General features: G+C 40.3%; 1 protein-coding gene across 1 annotated transcript in view; it reads left to right on the top strand.

The window, feature by feature from the left end:
- LOC145447816 (sodium-coupled monocarboxylate transporter 1-like) overlaps positions 1-27346 on the top strand; it is a 41713-nt gene that overhangs the window by 3976 nt on the left and 10391 nt on the right. Inside the window, exons 2-8 of the mRNA XM_080326092.1 lie at positions 13564-13674; positions 17718-17808; positions 17921-18038; positions 19008-19075; positions 20429-20583; positions 21973-22113; positions 25628-25757. Coding sequence (XP_080182218.1) covers positions 13564-13674; positions 17718-17808; positions 17921-18038; positions 19008-19075; positions 20429-20583; positions 21973-22113; positions 25628-25757 — 814 coding nt within the window. The remainder of the gene's footprint in view (positions 1-13563; positions 13675-17717; positions 17809-17920; positions 18039-19007; positions 19076-20428; positions 20584-21972; positions 22114-25627; positions 25758-27346) is intronic.

The following is a 27346-nucleotide window of genomic DNA, read 5'->3' as shown; positions in this document are numbered from 1 at the left end:
TGGGATGTGCGTCCCACGTACCGACTGTCACAGGAGCATTTGTATTCATATATTACCATACTTTGATGAAAAGCAGGCAGCACATCCTTTCGCGTGTTTGGCAAAATTTGTTTCGTTGTATACACAATCCTTGCATTAACAGTGTTGTAACACGATTCGACGCATGATTAGATTGATTTGGTGAATCTATTAGAAACAGAGCCAAGCCAAGGAAGGTGTATGTACAGCGGGCATTTGTTAGGGCCGAAAACTGTAGGTCGTCTGAATTTGCGCATTTTCTCCGCAATGGCAGAGTCAATGATGCAATCGGGATATCCATTTTTCGACAGAATGGATCTAATCCAATCTAATTCTGTGGGCAATTTGTCTTTAGAGCAAATCATAAGTGCTCGATGCACAAGGGTGGAGATCTAATTTAATGTACGCTTTTTCGGGCAAAAGGAGTTCCACCTAACATAATGACCGGTGAATGTTGGCTTTCGATAGACTGATGTGGTGAATTGGTGACCCGTTTTTTCCACCAATACATCGAGAAATGAATTGAATTTAACGTATCGAAAAAGGCATCACACTGTCGCTCACTTTGAAAAACTGCAAACGTATCATCAACGCATCGAAAATACATAAGAGGTTTATCAGGGCCCGAGAATAACTTATTCTCATGGAACCCAACAAAAATATTCGCGAGGGTAGGTCCCAATGGTGAGCCCATGGCAATGCCGTCAATATGCTTATACATCATATCGTTGAAACTGAATTCAACCGACGACGTTTATATTTCAAGCAGCTCCAAGAAAATCTCCCGCGGAATTGCAGGAGGTTCAAGATCACCATTGTAAAGAGTGTCAGCGCAAATATTGAAAGTTTAAGTCAATGGCACATTAGTAAATAAACTAACAATATCGAATGAGCTCATATATACATCATTGGGATCAAGGCCGAAATTTCGAATTTTCTCAACAAATGTGAAGGAGTCACTTAAGCAATTATCTGAATAAACAGACCTAACCGGTTCGATAATTGCGTTGAGCCATTTTGCTAAACTATGTTGTGCCGAACAAGACATAGAAAGAATCGGACGCAGTGGCGTGTTGGCTTTATGTATTTTCGGCAAGCCATACATACGCGGTTTTTGTGATCAACGCGGTCTGATGAATTCATAGACTTCTTTTGGGATAACCTTCTGATTCTTAAGAGCTAGTAGACGACGCTGTAGTTTACCCTCATTCTTTTTCGTATTATCATTCAAACTCGATGGTCCGAGGAAACTGAGCTTGGAAGAATTTTAAAGAATGCTCTCCATCTTTTGGCAAACACGCGAAAGGATGTGCTGCCTGCTTTTCATCAAAGTATGGTAATATATGAATACAAATGTCACTGTGACAGTCGGTACGTGGGACGCACATCCCAACGCTTGCTAGAACGTATCAAGCAGCACGTTCCTAAGAGGATAAGATCGGCATCGCAGTCCCCTGATTCTGAAAGTGTCACTCAGCAATGCAAACAAGCATCAAAATCCCAATCGTACAGCCTAGTGTTGGCAAGCAGTTCTTCAATTGGCCAGCATTTGATTGACAACCCGTCTTGCGCCTTGAACTATTCAGACGTCTTGTTTTCAGTTTTATCCAAGGGTAGATCAATGTTTTATTTAACTGCTTTGGAATCCACTTTCATCAAACTAAACAACCCGGTCCTTTGTCGCCAGAAAGAATTTTTGTATAATCTTAAAATTTCACACTAGTTGTCGTTGCTTAGCTGTTCGTCCGTGTTTTTGTTCAATTTTTCCTCCGTGTTGCTGCATTGTCTCATTGTATTTGTATTTGTATGTTATTCCTCACGCGCTCCACTTTTCAAGTTGCTTGTTGCTATATACGCTGCATTGTGTCTATGGCTGAATTTCCATTCATGTTATTTATAAATTTGCATTATTGCGTTACAATTCGCCATTTGGTTTTGAATCCATCTCTGTTCTGTATCCTTGTTCGTGCCGGTTGCTCTTGATAAGAGGCACGCGAAAAGTTCTTCGAGTCAATAAATATGAATTTACTGTTAAAAGCCGTGTTCAAGTTCTGTACCACCAACCAGTTATTCAACGCAGGCTTTGTAGGTATATGGCTATGGCTATCACATGCCACAGTATAAGGGGTTAAAGGGATTGCAGTCGAACACAGCATAAAGGACACGAACAACGACAATGAAGCCTATGCAAGTAGCTATCACATACCACAATTTAACGTAGCTATGGATGCAAAATACATAACAGCTACATAAGTAAGGGAATGTATTGGCTTCGCATTACACATTGGCCGTCGCTTCTTATATAATTCCTACAAGACTGTTGGATTCCGAAATCGATAGCGCGTTTCAAAATGTTTCGATTGTCTAATTGTTAGCGAATAGTGCATGAAGCAGATTCGTTTGTGCCTCACCTAGCCATTGTTTCTCTACGATGGCATTGTCTGTAATAAGCGCGAAGGTCACCTTCCTTGGCGATTTTTGGGGGCTCTGGTGCCCTGACACTGTTAATATTTAGATTTCCGGAATCAGTGTGAACATAGCGTTTCATTGATACCAGTTATTAAGAATTCCGAGCTATTTATGATCCATTGCATTGTTGCAGATGAGGCACGATCCGCCCGTGCCTCACCTGTGCCGCACCTGTCTTTTCCCGGTGTATTTTTGATGATAATGATGTAAATTGATGATGTTGGATGAAAAAAATGTTCAAATTGAGTTATTTATGAACGTGGATGTGTAACATCAATATAATCATCGACTCATGGAGGGGTTTCACAATTTTCACTTACTCATCCAGACGACAGGTGAGGCACTGCCTCACCTGCCTCATTGGACCGCACGTCACTGTATTGCACGCAAGTTGAGGAATAACTAATTAGATTCGCGCTTTCTCTTTTGCTATCATCTGCAGGCTACTAATTCTTGTCTGCTTTATACACTCGTATTCCCTCGGTGTCACTTGTCAGTGTTTGATTTGTTATTAATACTGCGCATTGTGCAGTGCAGAGCGTTTAATTACGTTGTCAAATATTGATGCAAATCGAGATTCTCGGTGGCGCATATTCTGAATTTATTCGATTAGTTTGAACGGAAACCTTTTATGCTCCAATGAAATTCATTGCTGGACGGACTCTATCGAGCGCAACCATATCGCGGATCGAATTTGAAACCGTTAGGATATGTATTTATATTGATAAGGTCGCGACATGCGCCCATATTGCTCTTACTGCAATAACACTTGGATAATTAATAGCGCACCATTTTACGATCAAATTCGACTGGCTGATCGGGGCCTACGTAGGCCCCAGGCTGATATTAACCTGCGTGTTGTCGGTATTAAAACCCCAGATGCGTATAAGGGAGTTTCTCATTTATAACTTGAAATCCCGTCCTTTGGAAATGCCAATTCACTAATTCGTTGTACCGATGCTGCGTACTGCAGATTAGCGAGAATCATTTGTATGCGAAATGGGTCACTGATATCTCATGTGCACTATCGTCGGTGGTTTGATTTAGAGCAGGGGTGGGCAAACATTTGAGCTCGCGGGCCGCATTCAACATCTTAATCCAGTCGCGGGCCGCACTATATAAAATTGGGATTATAAACCATAACGTAATTTTGATATTTGATTATACAGTGAGGACATGGTGATAATATATGGGCTTATTTAAAACAAGACAAACATTGCTTTGATGATATCGTACACGCGTCAGAAACATAGGGGCGAGATTTCGTTGGCTTACGGACCTCAATAACCAATTTGTAAAAACTATAGAGATGAAAGTCGGTTGGCCCGATTGTTAGAACAGGATTTAAATTTAAATCTGTAAACAGCGATCTGTCCACTTCTGGTTCAGTTCCAGGACACACAATGCTGACAGCATCATAACCATGTAAGCTTCAAACACGCTTCTGCTATGTGTAGATAAAATATAAATACCCCAATTCTACGCATACAGACAATGAATCTACCTAAGACACGCCCGAATCGATTTTTAAATAAATAAAAATGGAGTGGCCAATCTGAAATCCCACTCGTGATCCAAATTATGTCAATCTCGTTGCAGCTATCCCACTGTAATATCACGTATTTACCTTAGATCAGTGGTTCTCAAACTCCCCCCTTATAATGGTGAAAGATTTTGCGCCCCCTTATCGTCAAATCACAAAACGCAACAAGGATGCTAGCAAACCCAACGGGTAGTTTGATGGTATGGAAGGTTACGACTGTGGATGAAAGACTAAATACAGAGCAATAACTTTGAATTGAAATTAAATCGCGCCGGGCGCGAAATTTTTTTTTCAGTTGAGCTCAGCTTCGTGCCCCCTTCAGATGCATTCACGCCCCCCAGGGGGGCGCGCCCACCGGTTTGAGAACCACTGTCGTAAAATTGGTGAATTGGTGAAATATATACTAAGAAAAGTTAATCAAGTCCCTGCATTAATTCGATTTTTAGTACGCATTTTATCAATATTTTGTAAAAGTTTCTTTAGACTCTCGCGGGCCGCACAGAACGGTGTTGCGGGCCGCATGCGACCCGCGAGCCGTAGTTTGCCCACCCCTGATTTAGAGCGTCCGCATGCAGGCCTGCTACCGTCCGCAGAAACACTTTCGCCAAACAGTAACAATCTCTGCGGCATGTCTGCACTTTCGTTATCAGCGCAACCTCGGCGGCCGATTGTTCAGTCCGATACCACTGTATTTCGCATAGCGTACTGATGCTGATTTCAGCAAACTAACGATCCTTATTAGATGTACTAATTCGACCTCATCATTAGAAACGTGGATTTTATCGCGCGCTCTGAGAAACACCATTTTCTATCGCCATTTGACGTCCAAATATATGTTCACTTTCTACAAATTAAAGTGCATTATTTGCGTCGATGAGGTCCGCAAGCCGCGTTTAAAATATTTTGTGACCCATTTTTGTGATAAATATTGAACAGTGTTTTATTGTGTGTGCCTGCTTGTTGGAATTTACCAATTCCCATAATATTAATCCAATTATGCTTTACGGACGTAAATCGGGAAATGCAGCAATGCAGTCAAAAGCGATGTTTTAATCAGCAACCAATGGGGCTGTTCCACTTCATTTTGAACACGCGGTGGCGACAAAGGTAACTCGACCCAAATCTGTTTTGTTGCTATATAGTTTACTATGGGAATGGACTAAACAAGGACCTAATTTCGTTTCTTGACGCACAACGAGGATGGTCAAAGTATCCATATCAACTTAAATCATCCATATGGATATGAACTAGCTGTTAGCAGACGAAAATGATGCTATTTCTTGGCGTCTTGTTCTCGTGATGGAAGTGCTGAAATTATGATTATATCCTCATCACCAACTGCAATGATTCTATCATTATTATTCTCGCCATTTAGCTGCCAAAACTACACCAGATTGAACTGGATTCAACACAAACCCTTTCTAGATATATTATGACCTTAACCAAATAGCTGTCTGGCTGAAAGTCTCCATGTCATTCCGATACCTTCCTATTCTTCAATCTCATCACTATCTGTTGGTGTTTTTATATGATAAAATACTAAAAATACCAACTAGATCTCATCCTCACTGATGATTGACAATTAAACGATGTACCAGTTGCATTGTTGCAGTTATTCTGTTGAATAAAATGGAACGGTTATAAACTATCGTCGCAAAGCGTAATAGTCTATAAAGCAGAGGTTCTCGAATGGTAAGCACATAAACATTGGATCATCATCATCATCATTGGTTTATTAGCAATTGTATCAGTTCAATACACCACAAAATGCGATACAATGAAAAGATAGGAAGGTGACGCAGCGACTTGGAGTAGTCTATCGAATCAGACACCCACCTAGGCCTAGGCGATGTAAAGAGGAGGCATGCACACTGAATGAAAAGTAAAGAAACTAGTATAGAAAAATGCAAACAACAAAAATTCTAAGCAACGTATCTACGCATGCTCATTATTACACAATTACATAATTCTTAGGAAGAAGGAATGTCTACCCGCTATTTTAGAAACCCATGTATGCGCAAATGATCGCACGGAGCTCGCACGTCAGTGCAAATTGGCTGCAAAAACAGACTGCTATGATGATTACCAAGCATATGCTTCGTCAATCGGTCAGCATCTGAGCCAAAACCTTGCCTGTGCACAGCACTATGATGACAATATGTTCACTGTCATTGCGCGTGGTAGGTCTGTGTTTCATTTAAAAGTGTTGGAGTCTACTATTATTCAGTTGAGCAAACCTATTTTATGCAGACAGAAAGATTTCCTCTATAACCTACAAATTTCTCATTAGTGCGTGTTGTTCCGTGCGTGTAATTGTTTATTTACAAATTGTGCTGCTACTATAGTACCGTATGTCCGTATACTTCGTAGTTTGTTATTGTTGCCATTGATACGATGCGAATTTCATGGTCTGTGATTTTGATTGTTGCGTCATACTTTGCCTTTTTGGTTTTGCTTTTAAATCTGTTTAAATCAGTGGTTCCCAACGTGGGCGATATCGCCCCCCAGGGGGCGATTTGGCAGTCTAGGGGGGCGAAAATAACGAAGGGGGCGATAGGGGGGCGAAAACAGACGAAGGGGGCGATAGGGGGCGAAAGCAACGAAGGGGGCCATGGCGCGTTAAAACGGCAGTATTGGAGTCGAGACCGTAACTACCGCATCCCAAACTCCCCAATTGGGGGTGGGGGCCCGAACTCGAGGGGGGCCCAAAATTATTTTGTGAATTAACAATAATTATAGAGTAATCTTTTAGAAATTCATGCAACTTTTTCAGAAATTTTTTCGCGAAATTTTTTCGTGCTTCGCGCGATTTAATAATATCATATATCTTGATTTTGTGGTACATGTCACCCAACAAAAATACGCATGATTTATGGAAGTGGGAGACTTCGGCGTCGATCATTACTGTGCCACGACGCACCAATACATATGAAGTTAGAGGCCATATAACATGCGACTCCGAGAAGTGTGCCAGAACGATCAGCTGCGAGAAGGCCTTGGCCGAAAAGGAATGCCCTTGTGCTGACAGGAAACTTTGATATACATATATGTTTAATTGTCCATAGGCGCCTCAATGGCTGGCGTCGAATGTTCCTGTCCTGGCGACCTTAACCCTACAGGACAATTGCCATCCCGCGAGGAAAAAATTATTTGCCAGTACAGAGATACCAATTTGAAATCATGTGCGTCTTTTAGTTTGGTATGTTTTGACGATTTCCATATCTTCTGACATAGCAGATATAGGAGGTCACGAAATAGCATGATGTAACGAAGTCAATATAACAACGATTCCGACCGAAGTTGTTTAATTATTATTTAGGGGTCCTACCTTTTCCAATACACCATACTCAGTTCAACCGGTAAATCTGCTTATGCGAGCAGAAAGAGGATAAAAATTGATAGCGATATATATGCAATTCCCGACCATATTGACCGATTCAAACATGAGTTTATAAATTTATCGTGCTTCGCGCGATTAGGCGAAATACGGTGACTCACCAAACAGTACATGAAATAGGGTATATAGCTGATATGTAGCGAAAAAAGGCCCACTGGCTGAGGGGGGTCTGCGGTTTGGTTTATCACCCTATGTGGCCAAAGACCAATGTTTGCGGGGCTGACGAAGTGCTGTTTTTAGTTGCCCAATATTTGGGGGGCGATGATCGGTGTGGAGCTTCAAAAGGGGGCGATGAGCCGAAAAAGGTTGGGAACCACTGGTTTAAATCCCTTTAGTGTGCCGATAACTCTTGAAAAGAGGCACCCGAAAAGTCTTCGAGTTTAATAAATATACTGCTACAATGGATGTTGTATTGAAAGCTATATTTAAGACAAAAAGCAAAATACTTGTAAACCCAATTGATACAAATAGCATCACCATATCCAAGAATTGTAAAACACAAAAATGAGCTTATGAGCCTTGGTCAATTTTGATCATCGAGTTTGTACTTGAAAATCTTGAAGGTTGTAGCAAACGTTGTTGTGCTACCAACAAAATATATATCAGATAATCAGATATACGTATAATAAGAGTCCATGTAGTGAGCAACTGTCAATAGTCCCGTTTTGTTGAATTCATATGAGATAGTTGTCTTAAAACTAAGCCTAATTTCCAAGTCTTTCAGTGGGAAGTACAAAAACGACGCCATGCTTATTATATCCGACAGTGTTGAGTGTTCAGGATTTATAGTTGGAATGATGGTTGCTTTTCACTGTCAACTATAGAGTATGCTTCTTTTAATAAGGGGTGAATCACTATAGATTCAGCTATCCCCTTTTCCAAATTGTTGAATTGTCAGAACAAGATGCCGTGACTGATGACTCGTACAGTTTATTCTTTTTCAACAGCTTTTGACACTGACGTCTCTTCTGCAACCTTATTCATTGAAAACAGAACAGATGAGGCTGCCTTTACCGAAGTGTAATCAGCTTCATTGTAATTCAAACGCATGATTTTTATATGTTGTAGGACCTCACAATGTACAATGTACATAACGTAATTTTCCATAACACATAACAATCATGGGGGAACTGATTTACTGCAGGGAGAGCAGGATAAATCATGCTGGTGAAATGATATTCTGCAGACAACATTTCCAGGAGAGGACTAGGCAAGGCATCCATACCTCTTCTTCGTAAACTGAGCCCATCCTCCCGATAACTTTCTGTTTCTAATTGATGGATCTTCTGAGATCAAATGACCGTCATCCTTACACAATGAGGCATATAAAACTCGCCATATCATACGACTCTCGGAAAATTAACAGCAATGTACCGGTAAGCTTCCACCTGCCATGGTGCCAATCTCCATCACGAGGACTAGACGCCAAGAAATAGCCTCATTTTCGTCGGCTAACAGCTACTTGATATCCATATTGATGATTTATATTGATATGGATACTTTCACCATCCTCGTTGTACGCCAATAGACGAAATTGGGTCCATGTTTAGTCCATTCCCATTGTAAAGCATATAGCAACAAAACCGATTTGGGTCGAGTTACCTTTGTCGCCACCGCATGTTCAAAATGAAGTGGAACAGCCCCATTGTCGCGATGCGAGCTACTCAGTACTAAGTAAAAACCCATCGTGTCGTGTTGCCGCCGTTGCCGGTAAGGATAATTACTTGGGCGTTTTTTTTTGACATGTCAAAATTTGTCAAAATTGTAGCGTTAGGTCAAAATTTGTCAAAATTTTTCATGAAGTCAAAAAAATTTTGACGCCTGCATTTTGTTGGTATCGTAGATTTTGCACTGTCGGTGAACTTGTAATTTGATATTTTACCGCTGTTAGCCTATTTTATAGGCCTACCGTTGTAAACGGCTAATCGTCTGCTCATACAGAATCATAAACGGTCAAATAAAACAAATAATAGGTAGACATGGTGTTATGGTCAACGTACCGCAATATCCTAACTGAAGAAAGACTTCTTGTGCATTGCATCATTCTTATATTAAGAAGCGCATGATGAAAATTTGTGATGTAGACAACATTGTCAGAGTGAAGCAACACGGTGTGTCACCAGCACCAGCAGTACAACTTGAGTGTTGTCAGCCAACAACTGCTGCTGTTGAACGTCCTTGGCAAGCTTTTTAGTAAGGACGTGCACTTTCTACCCAAGAATGTAGGAAAGTATCTTTCGTTGTACGATAAAATATTTTAATTATTTCTACCATAATACATATTGTAACCACTGGAATTCTTCATAGGGCCAGATTGTTTTTTTTTTCATGTAAAAAGTTGCCTGTTTCTAAGCCAAAAACGCTTTTTCAGGCCAAACTACTTCGTTAGGACAGCCAGATCCAACCAGAAATGAAGATAAGTGGTACAGTTTTAACATTATGTGGGAAAACACCTAATTTGCATACGTTAGGTCAAAATTTGGTCAAAATTCATTTTTTTTAGGTCAAAAAAAGTCAAAATTTGGATTTTTTAGGTCAAAATTTTCTTTTTTTTTTAGGTAAAAATATACCCGCCCTAATAATTACTAATTGGCCGCGCGCGTTTGTCTGCCTTTCGTGTTCCAGCATTGTCGCGCCGTGTGACTGCTCAGTCCAGCGACGAATGCCGATCGCGCGGCAATCAATGACCTAATATCGCAATCATCTCAGCGGGAGATCGCGCCGCGTGCACAGACGAATCTGGCTGATTGGACGAGGCCTCGCGTAACACTAATAATACGACTTGTTTAATTGCAACTGAATATTAGCGTCAGAATGATCATTTCAAAAGGACGGGGTTTGGCGTTTCACAAGGTTGGGGTTTCGACACCCTCCTGGCTACGCGCCTGCCGCCACCCCAAGAAAAAATAAAAGTCGGCGCCTATGCCTGTACGTACAAGTTCTAGATCCGCTGATATGACCTATGAGGAACCAGTCATTCAACGACTACCCCGCAGTCTGGTTTTATTGGTCCTCCGTCGGCATGTCACAAATCAATTCACCGCAAACGAAGTGACTATAGTTTACGCTGTCGTAGACAAGTAGTAATCTATCAATAGCGGAATACTGCTGTTTTATAGGGTGCTCATTCCCCACATCGACGGATCTCTTGTATGATTTAAATCGGACTGACATTTCATACATCTATATCAATTATATAAATGTGCATTTATCATCATCTAATTATTATTATATACTTATTGACTTGAATCGAGTCAAAATGTGCAACAACTCGATATGACTTGTGGCTTGAAAGTATAGTGACTTGATCCCACAACGAATCCCTTAAGACTGCAAATGTCGAACACGCGCCTGAACCATATGATAACCACCCGACAGCTGCGTGGTGTTTTCCATCTAGTCACCGTATACGCAGGACCTTAACTGCGGCGCCCCAAACCCCCCAACTGGGGGGGGGGGAGCTCGAAAGGTCATAAAATCATTTCATGAATTAACATGAAGCCATGCAACATGCGACTCCGAGAAGTGTGCCAGAACGATCGGCAGCGGGAAGATCTTGACCGGAAAGGACCGAAAACTTGTATATATATACATATATGTTATAGGAGACCTGTGTCGTCTGATAACTTGGCTCGCAGTGGTAGACGCACGTTCCTTGCGTTAGTCCTTGATCTGACAACTTCAACGTGAATGCTACGACAGTATTGCCTCAGATAGATATAATGGTCGAATATGTATGGAATATACACTGGGATATCGTAAATGACTCTGCCGTATAATTCAAATACACTGGTTGATAAATGGTAAGTCACGTGGTATGAGAAGAAAGACATAAAACACGTGATATACAGATATGAGAGAGGGCCAGGGCTGTACAATGTTTAATTGTCCCTAGGCTCCTACATAGCTGTTGCCGGATGTTTGGCTTATCACCCTATATGGAGGGGAGGGGGCAAGACCAACGTTCTTGTTTGCGGGGGCTAACGAAGTGCTGTTTTGGTGCTGCATAAAGGAACAAGTGGGTGACATTGACACCAAAAGCAGAGAATACAAAAAAGTACTCACTGAGTTTCGTGGGGAAATGGACCAAAAGTAGATATTAACATAAGCAAAAACGCCAATGCGAAAACGTTATATCAGTTCAGTTTCAGTTAAGTTTATTATTAAAATTACATCATTTCAAAACACCACGAGACCGCGATACAAGGAAAAGATACGAAGGTGTCGGAACTTGGTGTAGGCTAATCTTTCAGATCAACTGTAAAGAGGAGGCACACTGAATGGAAAGTCAAAGAAGTTAATATAAAAAGACAAAAAGCGACAAAATGAGGTGACATCTGACTGTTAGAAGATATCGATATGTCAGGTCGTGGTCCGGTTTAGTAGAAGGCTGACTACTATCAGTGATTCCCAAACTGCATGCACACCTATAACACAGATTTTCAGGTGTGCCGCGAATCTTGTTGGAACTTCGGCAATATTCTGTATAAATATTCAAGACAAGCCATGCAAAAAACCATGCATAAACGACTTAATATCGTTCTAACTGCTTCAATAACTTGTAAATACGATAACAAATGACGATGATGCACGTCATAGTATTGCCAATATGAGATAGGTAACTTCAACGTTATAATTGGATTGCTATAGGCTAGAAGAGCTTCTCGGAGGTACAAAACTTCAATATACAATTGAATAGTATATTCATATTGAAATGAACCCGAATATTTTCGACTGACACACTTCTTTGCTGACGATTACCCCCTGACAAAGTGTCAGCCGCCAATATTCGGCTTCATTTCAATATGAATATCCTTTTTAATCATAGGTTAGAATCAATTCATCAGCAAGAAATTATTTCGCATATCATCACAACTTTGTCTAGACTTCAGCATGTGATTCAGCATGACTTTCAAGAATTTGCTGTTTAAAAACTTAAGACGGGTAATCAATCCATTTGGAAGCAATAAATCAAGTAATCCTTCCGCATAGATAGAGGAACAAATCACTGATTTACGAAGTGAACTGTGTTCTTAAAAGCGAGGTTTCCGCAAAGAATGGATGAGTTAGCATAGTGTGCTTCCAGGTCTCATTTCGTGATCGGTGCAAAAGCAATCAAAATTATATTGCTACCTGCATGTTTTTTGCTATATTTGAAAATGTCTTTCCTGTTCTAGCAAAAATTAAAAGCTTTAAACGAGAAAATTTGATTGGAATGTATGACTAAATACGGATATTACGACCTCGTTTCAACCGTATATGTTCTATTTTTCGTATGAACAACCGCGGTCATCGCATTAACACGTGCAAATGGATCAACCACAATAACTTTTCCTCTCTTGTAAGTGTGCCACAAGAGTTTTTTTTTTCATTTAGTGCGCCACAAGCTGATAATGTGTGTCAACCCCTGCGTTAGAAGCAAGTTTCATGGAGAATATATTAGTTACACAAAGAACATATAATTCAAATATTTGTGGTAGCACTGCTCTATCACTTCTGACTCAAAAACGTCCCCGGCCTCCATAGAGACTGGAATGCGGATTTATCAATAATGAAGCAAATACCAACGTCCAAGTTTACAGTTAAATCTCTTGTGTTCCTCACAATACATATAGCCTACACATGACCGACGCCACACTACGACTAAAATAAAATGACTATGGAAATATACTAACCTATATCGTCGTTATAGTGACTCTTTTAACGGGTAATGATTGTATTCTATCGGCCAATCACTGTATTCTAGAATAGCGCCCTTATTATCCGTAATATAATGTGATATACGATACTATTTATTTATGCTCAATAATGAAGTAGTGAAGTGACAAAAATTGGGTATGGTTTCGGGTAATTTGGTAAAGCTGGATTTTTTTTGTTGTCTTACTTTTCTCAGGAGAATGAAATCTGATTTGACGTGAATTGAACTATTTTGTTGTTTTTCTTTCCCATTAGGAATAGAATTGAATTTTCAAGTTTTTGTGAATGCAGTAATTTTGAATCTAATCATATGAGAAGAACCTGTGTAGCTATAATTCTAATTTTACTCTAATTTGGAAAACTAGACACTTTGCTAGTTGTATAAATTTTGTTATACGTGTTCGGTACATGATCACTCGTTCAGTATATATACTTCCAGGTCTATGACAATGATTCCTGTCGCAATTTCCCTCTCGATGAGTTTTAACTCATCCTTGACCATGATGGCGGTTCCGGCTGAAGTTTACCAATTTGGAACGATGATTTCATGGTAAGTAAACTCTAACTCAGTTGCTCACATTGCTAAATAATGAATTGCAGACAATGCGTACGCATTGAATAAACCAATTTCACAATGCATTATTGTATAGCAGGGGGTTCTCAAACGGGGGTGGATGATAAACTTTATTTTTATGACACTGTGATAACAGCGATTGTAACTTTGTGTGACAGGCGATAAAATACTACAATATGTAGCGTTTATATTTTAAGATCCGCAAAAGAGGGGAGGTTCTAGAAATCACAAAATTCATAAGAACGGACGAGATAACGTTAATTTGAAAATCCCCCATTGTGTTAACTAAAAAAAGATCATTTTTAAAACTCCACTCCCGGAAGACCCGCTCGAACGTCTTGATTCCAGATTCCGCGTCATTTATGACGTATTAGTTGTGCCTGTATGATCGCCTGGCTGTCGAAGCTATAAAGGAAGATGAATTGACAAAAAACTTAATAAACTTGGGCATCCTCGGAGGGCATTTTCGATTTCCCGAAACGCCTCCTCTACATGAATTGTGGTTTTTGTACTTCCGCGATGACAAGAATTACAACACAGCCTTCTGTACAGTGTGCATCTAAACTCTAAAGCATCTTACATTAGTTGTATCAGAACCAGTGTCATGTGATCATTATGAAGGATGATTGGTTTAGTGTTATTGCAATCCGCAGTGCTTTGCTTACTTGTTTTGCTTTTATTGAACAGTATTTGGCATTTATGCCTATTTTGTCATTTGCGCTCAGAGCCTGAATGTTGTAAAGTTCGTTGGTCTTTTTCACATCCGTACGCTTCCAGTCTCGCATGCATTTACCATTTTTCACTCTCTCTTCCGTGCGTCCACTTCAGTATCTGTTGCTGTCGATTATTCCAAGATCGACTCCACTTTATCCGTCTGGGCTTTCCGTACCACACCGCATATGCAGATAAACCCAGATAACCCTCCGACACATAGAAAGAAACATGGCAGAGCCGAGACTCCAACCAGCAACCATTGGTGTCACGATTGCAGTGTTAATCTAACTGCGCCACTCGTTTCCCGTGCTGTGCTGAGCGTACAATGACTAACATTCTATAGTTTATAGGACTGATTTAGTATAATCGAGCCGCATCCAGCACTCTCAAACTAATGTGGGGAGAGTCTTTTGCTCTCTACCTCACCTTGCATTTGTTACTTGTGAGCAAGGTTTATGAAGCACGTGGATGATATAGAACAAATTTCGTACGTGACAGATTCCGTGCAACATATATAATTGACGCATATGATTCTCAAAAACACTTTCCATAGTATAGATTTCATCGTGGAGTGGAGTCAAGCTCGTCCATCGTAGTGATATGACGTTCGAAAGTGTATATACATAGTCTGTTGTGTTTTGTCTTCCAATTGAGTACGATATATGTAACATTATGTTATGGAGTACGCCGTGCATGCAGATAAATCGACATAGTACACAGTTAAAAAAGTTTGAGAACCCTAACTAATAAAGCAGTCACTGTTAAGATGACATAATGGTTTAGCTTCCGTTTTCTTGATCGGTATGTCGTGGATTCAACCCCTGGTCTCGACATACCAAAGACCTGATCAGTCAAACTGGTACTGGAGTTCAGTATTTCCAGGATAGAATGGAGGCCCTCCATTGGAGGGGTTATGTGAGACGTAGAAATAATGAACTCTACTTTTTATCCACAAGGACAGTATGCCTACATCATGTACGTATGCTCGTATGTATTGTGTATGTAGGCCAATATCATACTTGGCTACTTCAAGAACAAAAATACTTCCTATTCCTATTCCTATGCCTATTCCTACACTCAGCGGAAGAGACAGACATTTAATTGTGAGTTCGACACATCATATACTTCGTTCATCAGTACCGGTCCTTGGAAGATAGAGCTGTTTAGAGTGACGAAAATGAGTAAATTGAGTACGTTATGAATGCATAGTTTTTTTAAAAATTTTGCGACAATTCGATGAAACTGCTAGGTTGGTTAATAAAACGTTGCACACCAAATTTAGGTCAATTTCAACAGGTATATGAAGGTGAATGAGTTTGAAATTTTTTACTTTATTCTAAAAAACTTGGAAAGTTTTTTCTATCAACCCCCTCAAATTGTTAAGTCGTCTAAAATAACGATGCAGCATAATTTTAGTTCAATTCCGACCAATAGAGACGAAATTATTGGAGTTGAAAATTTTGGATTTGAAAAAATTATAGCATCAACGGTGGGCAATCGCAAAATTGTTCTAATAAAAAACTGAAATTACTTTCCTTATATGGGCTGGAATTTCGTAAAATTTTTATTTGTATCGTTTTTCTCCACAACTCAACAACTTCATGGGGCGAACAGTGAAATTTAAAAATGATTTTTTAGTATTTTTATAATAAATTCGAAATCTTCAAATTCCGATAGCTTTAAACCTGCCAGTTCAAATTGACCCAAATTTGGTGTATACCGTTTTTCTAATCCAACTCAGCAGTTTTATTTAATAGCCGCAAAATTTTGAAAAAAAGCTATTTTTCAACAATCATAATGTCGTAGGGATGGTGTGAACCTCTGAAAGGTTCAGGTTCGTGTGAACGCGAACCTTTTTAAAAGGTTCTATGTGAACGCGAACGTGAACCTTATGACGTCACGTGACGTCATATTGCTAATTGCAACCCTACATTTCAATGAAGTGATAGCCTATATTAATGTACACGATACCTAGCGACGACCCGGGCCACATAATGACACAATGCTGAAGTACATATTGGCGTTTGAAACGTCGCTAAATGTATCAACTGAGGCAATCAAATGATTTAATACTCCCATAAAATCAATATCATCCGTCGCTTTGCCAACAATTTCGACGAGGAGTTGCCAGGGGATATAAGCTTACGCCTCAACGGTCTTAGCCAGACCGGACAATGTATTCGGCCTCTGAGTATTGCTATATTGATATTGGGCAGAGTGTAAAACAGATTTCTATACTTGCTACCGATATTAGGCTACGTCACAAGTTATACAGCTGTAGCCAACACGTCAATCGCACGGAATTGGTTTTAATGATACAGTAAACATATGAAGTCAGGATTGACCCCGTACGCCTGCTAGATTTGTTACATCAAAAAACGATATCAATCTCATTGATTGGTTGAATAAGCATCATTCGCTGACTACGTGTACTGCATGTCGCTCGTGATTTTGTGTGATTGCGGTTCAAGCTCACAGCAGAGAGTCACTAAATATTCACAAACGGAAAGCTGGATATTTCGAGCAAACTTTTTTAACAAAGCGTGTAAAATTTTGAGATTGTCAAGGTACATGGTCTGTTAGTGTTGATTTTTTATGCTGTCAGCGCAATGCATAGAGTGGCCCGCAGCTGAAGTTGAAATGCCATAAATTACGGAAAATAAGAAGAATATCGGCCTGGTGTAAATGACCATAGTAGTCGACAAACACCACGAATACCCCAAAACAAACAAACAAATAAACGGAAAGCTGGATATTTCAAGCAAACTTTAGTCATAAAGCAAGTAGAATCTCTGAGATTGTCAAGGTGCATGCTCGTTTTGTGTTGATTTTTTTTTGCTGCCAGCGTCATGCATAGAGTTGAAATGCAATAAATTCGAACCAAAAATGTCATAATGAAGTGAAAATTGTAATATATGAAAAAGGTTCACAGTGTAGAACCTACCAAGGTTCTGTTGTGAACGCGAACCTCTAAATTTCCGAGGTTCACATACAGAACGCGAACGTGAACCTCAAGTTCACACCATCCCTAATGTGGGGTAATCGATATCACCAACATTGACATCGTCAGTTGGACCCGAACTCGAGTCTCAACACCAAGTGATGAGTCGGAAATAAGTCTACTTGACCCAAGTCAAAACTATGAAAGTAAGATTGACTTCTGACTCGAAACCTTCTGACTTGATTACAGCCACGTGGATTTCTCCCATTGATTAACCGGAAGAATCCCAAATTTTTCCGTCTTGCCCTGCATTTATATTAATCCGAATTTGTTAAGTCCGCTCAACAAATTGCTTTTTTTTCAGGGTACTGGTCTTGTTCGTCATCATAGCTGTCATCACATCCGAAGTCTTTCTGCCTACGTTTTACAGGCTGGGCATCTCGAGCACATACGAGGTAAGAGCTATGACGCAATTCCTCCCGCATAGATTAATTTTGAGTCTGCTGCTTATGCAGTGTTGGTAAGCAACGAGTCCATGATGCTTATATCATCTCCCTTATCGCACAGTATCTTGAACTGCGGTTTGGCAAGGTGGCTCGTGTCTGCGGGACAGTTGTTTTCATCGTGGCTTCAATCTTCTACTGCGGAATAGTCATCTATGGCCCGGCGCTGGCATTCGAAGCGGGTAAGTATAAGTGTATCCTGGCAGGGATGTAACCTATGGGATTAGATTTGGAGAGACGGGTAACGACGTAGCTTGTGAGTTCTTGGCCTAGGTCTAAGGCCTACCAATCTTTTTACACGAACGCACGCAAGATAGTTACCCTATAGGCTATCCAGAGTCACTATATTTACATCGTCATTTTGAAACCGGTGGCGAATCATGGACAATTACTAAACTTGATTCTATAGTACAATCTCAAATGACATTGTAGTTTAGACATTGGCCTTTCCTGTACCCCTTTCGAAGACATGTAGAAACAAACAATATAGTTAATCGACGGTAGAGTAGCTACGGATTTTGGAGTTGTTCTACTGCTATAGTTAGGAGTAGTTCTAGTTCTGGTTGGTGATTTTGAAAAGTGAGTAGTTCTAGAGTTATAGTTAAGAAATAAATAGTAGCCGATCAACTAGAGAACACATTTCGTCGTTTGGTGTGAATCATGATACCGTTGTTCTGTTGCGTTCAGTTCTTGCATGCAATACTAACTCAGGGTTATCACTACTAACTGTGGCGTAGTCAGGGAGTGGATTTGGGGGGTCGAAACCCCTGCCACTACAAAATCGTAACTCCAGCCTACACTGATGTTCATTTGGAAAGCCAATCCGATTCCGATAGGATAAAAATGAATGAGTTGCTTGGAGATCAAATCTATTTAGTTATGTTTTACATAATTTCCGATTTTTAAAGATCCTTAATTCTAGTTGTAAGTTTTTAAAACTGAACAGTTCTAGTTCTAATTGTGCAGTATGAAACGTAGGTATAGTTTTAGTTTCTGTCCTAGTTTCGCATTTTTGAATACCAATAGTTTGTACAAGTCTGACGCCCTCAACTAATCCGAGAACTCCAAAGGCGCCAAGCTAAGAACGCTAAAAGACATAATTACCGGTAACATTGGATTACAGTGAAAAGTATTTTATATTTTCTCTTTAGTGTCTGGATTCCCATTGTGGGCGGCGATTGTTTCCAATGGTTTGGTGTGCACCGTGTATACGTCTGTGGTAGGTAATTTGCATTCAGCAACAAACATCCTCGACTTTTTCGGAATACTCAAGTAGTTTTTGAGTACTTTACTTACGCACAAGTAGGGTCACCATACCTTCTCCTGTTGGAGCGAAGTCGAAATGTCATCTGAGGACGTCTAAATGGAGGACATATTTTGCGGCGCACGATCTGATTTGAGATTTTGGAAGAACGCTCAGTAAATCATTTTGAAATGCTGAAATTGATTTCAGTTTCAAAACATTGTTGTTGTTCAAAATAAGCTCTTCTCCTTTGCCCCACATCACTATTCCTCACTAGCTGACACAGCTTCGGATATGGAAACAGCATTTCATGGAGGGAGAATTAGCTGATATGAATGGGCATTGCGTGCAATATGGCGTACACTGATAACACCGAGATCTTCAGGAAACGACTTGCGGCTTCCTCACAAGATCAAGCTATACCAGGAGATAGTTTTCAAGCAAATACCTTGTCTAGCTTACCCCAATATCGATGCTTCAGTCGCTGAAAAGCGTGGTCAGGCATTGTGTGCAGTGCATATGGTTGAATTTAAAATGAAAGTGATGCTCATGATATTTTGTTGTATTTGTATTTCTTTATTAAAATAGTATTTTGGTGGGTGACTTTGTCCGCAGCCTATGGTAGAGAGTAGTGCGGAGCATGTACCGGAGCTGGATTGGATATCCGGTCGGATTTTTTCAATTTTGGCCGGACCGGATTGGAGCCCATCAGTACTTTTTCTTTTATGCCCGGAGCCGGATCGGAGCCAGATCACTACTTTTTTGATACGGCCATAATCTTTATGGATAAGCATGACTTTTATAACTAAATAACTACCAACCAACCACACGCAAGTAACCGGCAAGCCAGTGCGAAAATAAAAGAGGCATATTTATAAATTCACGGAACCCCAGTACCGTGTAGGGCCGGGTTTCCGGCCGGACTTTTTCATTTTTGGCCTGAGCCGGACCAGAGAATTGAACAACCGGATTGGAGTCGGACCAGAGAATTTGTCGATCCGCCTCGCACTAGTGGAGAGCCTAGCGTTGTACTGACGTAAAGTTTTAAAAACGTGGTTGTTTACCTATGGGTGCCATATTTTATCACGATATTGAAATCATGCGGCCTCTACGAAATTTGAAAAGTGGCCCACGACCCGTTTTGAGCTGGCGACCCCTGCGCTAGACGAACTAAGTTTTTGTGAATTCAGTAATTCCAATTTCGACCTAATTCGGAGACAAATTGTGCATCTGTAATACGAATTGTACTCTAATTTGTAAAGTCTGAAAGTTTTTCAGTTGTTTAACTATGCATGTCACATCGTATAGTATTCCGTTTTTTTAACACAGGGCGGATTGGAGGGCGTGATTTGGACGGATGTTTTCCAAGGATTCGTTATGATTTCAGGAATGTTGGCATTCCTGATCAAAGGAAACGCCGCTGTTGGCGGGGTATCCAACGCCTGGAGAATTGCAGAAAGAGGGGGTAGAATCGATTTCGTTCAGTGAGTACATGAAATTATCATGACAAGAGTCAGAAGAAAGCAAGGCTTTTACAAACTACCCGATTTTCAAAATGCGCAGCAGGAACTAGAACTGCTGACTTTTCAAAACTCGTAATACTAGGCTTACCATATTTTGGAAATCTAAAAAGAGGACACTTTTTCGGAAATTTAAGACTTGCAAAACCGGAGAAGAATTCTAAAAAACCGGTGAATTTTTCCCACTTAGTGATCGGTTGATTAAAAAAAAAGGTCATCTTTTCCGCTCAGAGCTCAAAATACCGTTTTTTCCGCATTGCTAGGTGGATGACTAAAAGAAAAGGTCATCTTTCCGCCCTGAGCTAAAATAACCGTTTTTCACTCCGAAATACCCGCTGGAGCGTCAGTTCTGTGCTAATTTACGCCATATCACTCGCATTTTGCTCGAAATCTGACCTACATTTTCAAAAAAGAGGACAAAATCTCAAAAAAGAGGACAAAAGGGCGTCCTCCGAGGACACTTTCAAATAAGTCAAAAAAGAGGACAAATCCTCTTAAAAGAGGACGTATGGTAACCCTACGTAATACGAACTATAGAAATACAAGAAATTTCTACTTGAACAACACTAGTCGTCAGCCCTAGAGATTACCGCATCCACTCCGCCTACCGACACATGCAGCATTCATTTTCGTCACTTCCATTCATGTTTTCCTTTCGTAAATGCACTGCGTATGCTTCTCAATTTACATGCTGTAGGCCAAGATGGGTGTCTGATTAGACGACTGCTCCAACTGGTTTTGACACCCTGCTATCTTTTCATTATATCGCAATCTTGGATGGGGTGTCTTGATTTGATACAGAATTTATTAAAATGATGATGATGATGAACTAGAACTAATCAATATCCAAGACTCGCAACTAGAAATAGAACAGAACTATAACTAGATTCAAATACGGAATTGCAAACGATGTATCGTAGATAGAATCGACATTCCATATGACGGGGTTTCAAGTTTGAAATGGAAGAGGTTTCGACTTATAATTCTCCCGCTCTACGCCACTGCTAGCAGTGATGACTCTGGGATAGCAATGATTGCAAGTATATCACGCAACAGAACGCCGGTATAGTGATTCACACCAAACGACGGCTCGCGTTTTCTAGAGTTGTTCAGCGACTAATTGTTTTGAATGCGCAACTAGAACTAAAACAAAAACTACTAACTTTTCAGCCACTATAAACTTTTGAATATAATAATACTAACTTATCAAAATCGGCAACAAAACTAGAACTGGAAGTACCCACAAAAAGAGTTGTTAGTTGACCCTGAACTAACCAAGAACAATAGTTTAAACAGGTCTGAAAACAGCTGATCAACAACAATTCCTTTTCAGTAAAAACCACTTCTTTGCAGTTTTGAAAGTGACCCGCGAATTCGCAATACCTTTTGGAGCATCGTGATCAGCGGAATCGTCAGATGGAGTGGAATGTATGGGGTCAGTCAGTCTCAGGTGCAAAGATATTTGAGTTGCAAAAGTGAAAGACAAGCTAAACTGTGAGTTGGAGGGGAATCCCTTTATCAGTGGTTTTGGCCATGGGGTATTTTCGCAAACGCATAAGCCTTAAGGCAATGTTATTTTGCGACGTGCGACGGCGTTTGTTACTGTGACCGTGACCAGGTGTTGGGATGACCCGAGTCACCGTTTTCGTATGACTTGACTTGACTCGAGTCACTTTGCAAAAATGACTTGACTTGCGGTGTTTCAGAATTGTGTATTGTCTCGCGACTTGAAGCAAAATTTACGAGTCAATTTCAAGTCATCAAGTAAACGGTGTCGATGAAATCAGTCTATCTTATGCATGTTCGCGATACGCCGATGTCACTTGTGAGAGTAGCCAGTTATTCACTGATTGCACCTTTTACTGATCCTCCCTTGTTACATCACAAATAAATTGACCGCAAACGAAACGATCACAGCTTACGTTGTGATAGTGATAGCAGAATAATCTTATCTAATAGTATAGATAACTAACCTACGGATAGATACCCATCCCCGTCGTCACGCTTGCTTGCCCGGAGGAAATTACTGCTCAGCAATCTGAACGCAGCATAATTGCTAATTCCATAGCTGACGACCCGCGCGCCTAAATTCAATAAAGTTGGTCTTATTTGAAAGCTACTGTCGCACTAAGTCCGAAAATATACATTAAAATCTGATCAGGGCAATGAAACCCCCTTGAAATACACCTCAAAGTCTGAAAATCTGCATGTTATGGTCATTGTGATGCGTCGCGGCAATTGTTCCGAACAATGCCGATTAGTCAGTTATCTATACTAATAGCAACGTATCTTTGTTCCGTAGACGGCTCAGTGCTTACATTGCGGAGTGATCACCTTTACCAACTCTCTTGTATAATTTAAATCGAACTAATGTAGTCTATGCGTTTCTATACTCAACGGGTGGTTTATTGTACCATATCAATTTGTTGCAATTTCTTGAGGCTTGGTATTCGATCCTCTATTTTGGCTGATCATAACGGACTGTAGCATGTCGCATTTGGTTATATATGCGATTACTCACGTAGCCAAGCACAATGTGCATCAATACTCAAGCAAAATGTAATTACTTTGCATCATCACTCATACTTCGAAAATTCAATTTGACTTGAATCGTGACTTGACTCGTGACTCGTGAGTGACTTGACTTGTCTCGACTTGACTCTAACCACCTTAAGAAATCGAGTGACTTGACTTGACTCGAGTCAAAATGTGCAATCACTCGAGATGACTCGTGACTCGAAGGTAGTGAGGTGATCCCAACACTGCCATGACCATGCATAGATGCGTATGATAATTCTGTCAAAGGCAGATCATTGTAGATGTCTGCGAATGATACGATGTCAGTAACTATCGTAAAGCTTAGTTGTCTGGGGATAGTTTTCAAATTATTATATTGATATGTTACGAACAGAAAAGTCAAATTCATATCGTTATGAATTCCTTGGTTTAAAAACGAGTTCGAAATAACAAGAAGACACACCGATGCGAAACTGATTTTATTCTGGAATCATGGAGCCCCACAATGTTGTAGACACGGCTAAATCGCACGGCTCACTGCGATTAGGTAACGTCTCACTTTCCATTTGGCCAAAAGGCAATTTTACGGTAATTTTTCACCGGCTTGCCGAGGGGTGCCTTTATTTTGTACATGCAAGCTAATGAAAAGCTAATGAAAAGCTAATTAGGCTAATGAAACGCTAATTAAGCTAATGAAAAGCTAATGAAAAGCTAATTAAGCTAATGAAAAAGTAAGCTAATGGAAAGTAAGCTAATGAAAAGCTAATGAAGCTAATGGAAAGCTAATTAAGCGAATGAGAAAGTAAGCTAATGAAAAGTACGCTAATGAAAAGCTAATGAAGCTAAAAGCTAATGACGCTAATAACTATGCTGTAGCACGAGGGCCTTTCGACCCGCCTGGCGGGAGCAGACCTTTCAACGTGGCCCATGCATTTCAAAGGGGAATTTGGACTTTGAAAATTTTCGAGCTCGCCTATACTTTAACGAGAGCGATATAACTGCCGTAACTTTGCCGCGCGTCGCCTACCCCAAAACACGCGGCCCTGTGGCAAACCGCCTATACTTGCTCGGATCGGTCCCAGATTTCGTGTGAGCCTAGTCGTTGGGGGTGCTTGGCTGCCAGCTTTTCAAGTATTGTCTCAATTATTCATACCCAGGTTGACGCACCAATAAGTGTCATATGTATCTAATGATGATTTCGGCGAGTGCACATTGTATACATATTATGTTGGAGAATAACTTTATTATAAAGGAACTACACCAGGGGTCACCAACCCGGTGCCCGCGGGCACCAGGTAGCCCGCGAGGACTAAATGAGTAGTCCGCGAGCCCATTCTAAAAATAGGTGGAATAACAGCAATTACCAATATTCGTCAGATTATTACCAATGAGCTTTTAAATACATAGATCGATCGATTCAGCTATTCTTGTTTAAAACACACTAACATCTAACTTACATATATAAACACTTATCTTCTATTACAATTAGTAATATATAGATATGTGTGGTAGAATCACCATAAATTCAAGATACGGCGCATTGCCTATACAGGTGACATGACAGAATACCCCAAGGTCTTCTTGAAATGGTGGCGGTTCCGTTATGATAGCTCGACGACCAGGACAATACCACAGTAGTAAACAATATTACTATTCGGACTCAGATAGCCGTGAAGTATACTAGCAGATTTTCAATATCTGTATACCCATTACGTATTGTATCTTTTGACACAGCTTGTTTCTGTTACAATCAACGCAGTCCAATATACCATGTTTCTAAGTTTCCGTAATCGTTGCTGCTGTCCGGTATTGTCATTTCTGGATGCTGAACCGTAGGAGATCGAAATTGTAACACTGCAAAATGACCCCCACCTCACTGTGCAGCAACGTTTGGTGCATTGTTGATACAGAAAAGTACAGTGGTGTATGCGCAGCCGCTATGAAGGTTGCAAGCGTCTATGGTTCAACTTATCGTTGTGAATCAGCCTTTTCGGACATGAACTTCATCAAAAACAAACACAAAACACGCTTAATTATTGCACATCTGGAACACTCACTCAGAATTGCAGTGTCAAGTTAAATACCAGAGTACAGCGCACTAGTTGATATCATACAATGCCAGGCTTCCCACTGATTGCTATAGAAACAGATAACATGATGTCCAGTCCTGCCCAGTGCTATGAATATCAAAGCGGAAATTCAGTGTGGCACGGGTAAACGGTGGGAGTAAATAGTAGCCCGCCGCTTCAATCATTACTCAAAAGTAGCCCTCGGTTGCAAAAAGGTTGGTGACCCCTGAACTACACTAACGAGTTACTATACAGACTAAAGCAGTGGTATTTTCAGCGACAATGCTATCGATAATCAGTAGTGCGCAGTGCAACCTTGTCGACTTCCGCGTCAGGTAGAAATAACAACAAACCAACTCGCGGTATTACGGATCCCATATAGGCCTTGCATTTTCATCAATACAGCTTTCGAATTCCTTCAGGTCGATTTACCTGAACGTAATCGGATTGGTTCTACTGTTTACCATGTCCGTAATGACAGGAGTGGTGATATACGCTTACTATGAGACGTGCGACCCTCTGCAAAACAAATGTGTCAGGCGATCAGATCAGGTGAGGTGTACGAGTAGTATTCTCAAAAGTTTGCCAGTTGTTCGTTAGCTCTTTTGCAGCGACACGAAATCCTCACATTGTAACATCGTATAATGATGATTCATCCATGGTTAATAACCAATCTGCTGCTTTCCTCACAGAACCAATAAAATAACTAAAGCTACACGACCTTGTTGCAACTCTATGTGCAATAGGGCTCTTCAAAAATGACTTTTTTTCTCAAATCGTACTGGCTACTTGATAAAATTGTTAGGTTGCCTAATTCAAGCCTACACACCAAATTTGATTAAATTCCAACCAGTAGCCGCATTGCTACATGAGAAGAAAGTTTCTATTTATTATATAAAAATTAATAGCAAAAAATTTGAAAATTAACTGTTCACCCCGTGAAAGTGTTAGGCTGTCTATAAAAATGATGTTCGCCAAATTTGGTTCAATTCCAACCAGTGGACGCGGAGTTGTTGCCCTGGAAAAACTTGCAATATGAAGAAAATAGTATTTACGGTGACCCAATCTTTAATTATTTATTATGGTGGTGCCCACCGTAAATACTATTTTATTAAAATCCAAATTTTTCGACGGCAATAACTCCGCTTCCACTCCGCTTCCACTGGAGCCCTGGGGATGGTCAAACCTGCGAATCGTGGCATATCGGCATAGCTAAACTAATTTATAAAAAAGGAAATCCAAAACAAATCAGGAATTACAGACCGGTAACCCTCTTGAACTCGGACTACAAGATATTGACAAAAATCATTACACAAAGACCAAATAACATCTTGCCAGACGTCATATCACAAGAACAAAAGTGTGCTGTCAAAAATAGATCGATATTTGACGCAGCCCTAAATATTAAAACAAGCGGTGACATAGCGAAAAGAAAGAAAGAAAAGCTACACATAGTGAGCATAGACCAGCGTAAAGCATTCCATATGGTGGAGCATCGCTTCATGTTCAATGTAGTAGACAAACCAGAGTTGGGAGATAACACCAACACACTCATCAAAAAACTATACGAAGGAGCAATAACGAGAATAGAAATTAACGGGAAAGCATCGGAGGACATCGCGATTAAGAGAGGGATAAGGCAGGGCTGTCCGCTCAGTATGAGCCTATACGCACTGTGTGGAGAGCCACTGACCAGGAAGATAAATAAAAATCCAAGAATAAAAGGATTAAAATGGGGTGAAAACGAAACCAAAATACAGAACTATGCAGATGACATAACTGCGATACTCAAACAACAGAATCAATAGATGAACTGATTAGAGAATTTGGAAAATTCTTCAATGCCACAGGGCAAAATATCAATGAAGAAAAGACGCGAATTCTGCCCGTCACGACTGAAGAAAAAGAAGAATTAGAGAAAAGCAAATACAAAAACATCATAAAACCACAAGTTAAAATATTGGGCTACAAATATGGAGTAAATAACGTAAATGATATGTGGAACGAGAAAAAAAGATAAAATAAGGAGAATCCTTAATAACTACAAAGGAAGAAGCCTGACGTTAGTCGGGAAGATCCTTATACTGAACAGTCTTGCGGTAACACAACTATTGTACACTGCCAGAATTTTTCAACCGCAG

Source organism: Botryllus schlosseri, chromosome 10 (genome assembly GCF_051294905.1).
Source record: "Botryllus schlosseri isolate E-star chromosome 10, Bs_hap1, whole genome shotgun sequence".
In the NCBI taxonomy this organism is placed as follows: Eukaryota; Metazoa; Chordata; class Ascidiacea; order Stolidobranchia; family Styelidae; genus Botryllus; species Botryllus schlosseri.
This window is presented reverse-complemented; position numbering and strand designations above follow the sequence as displayed.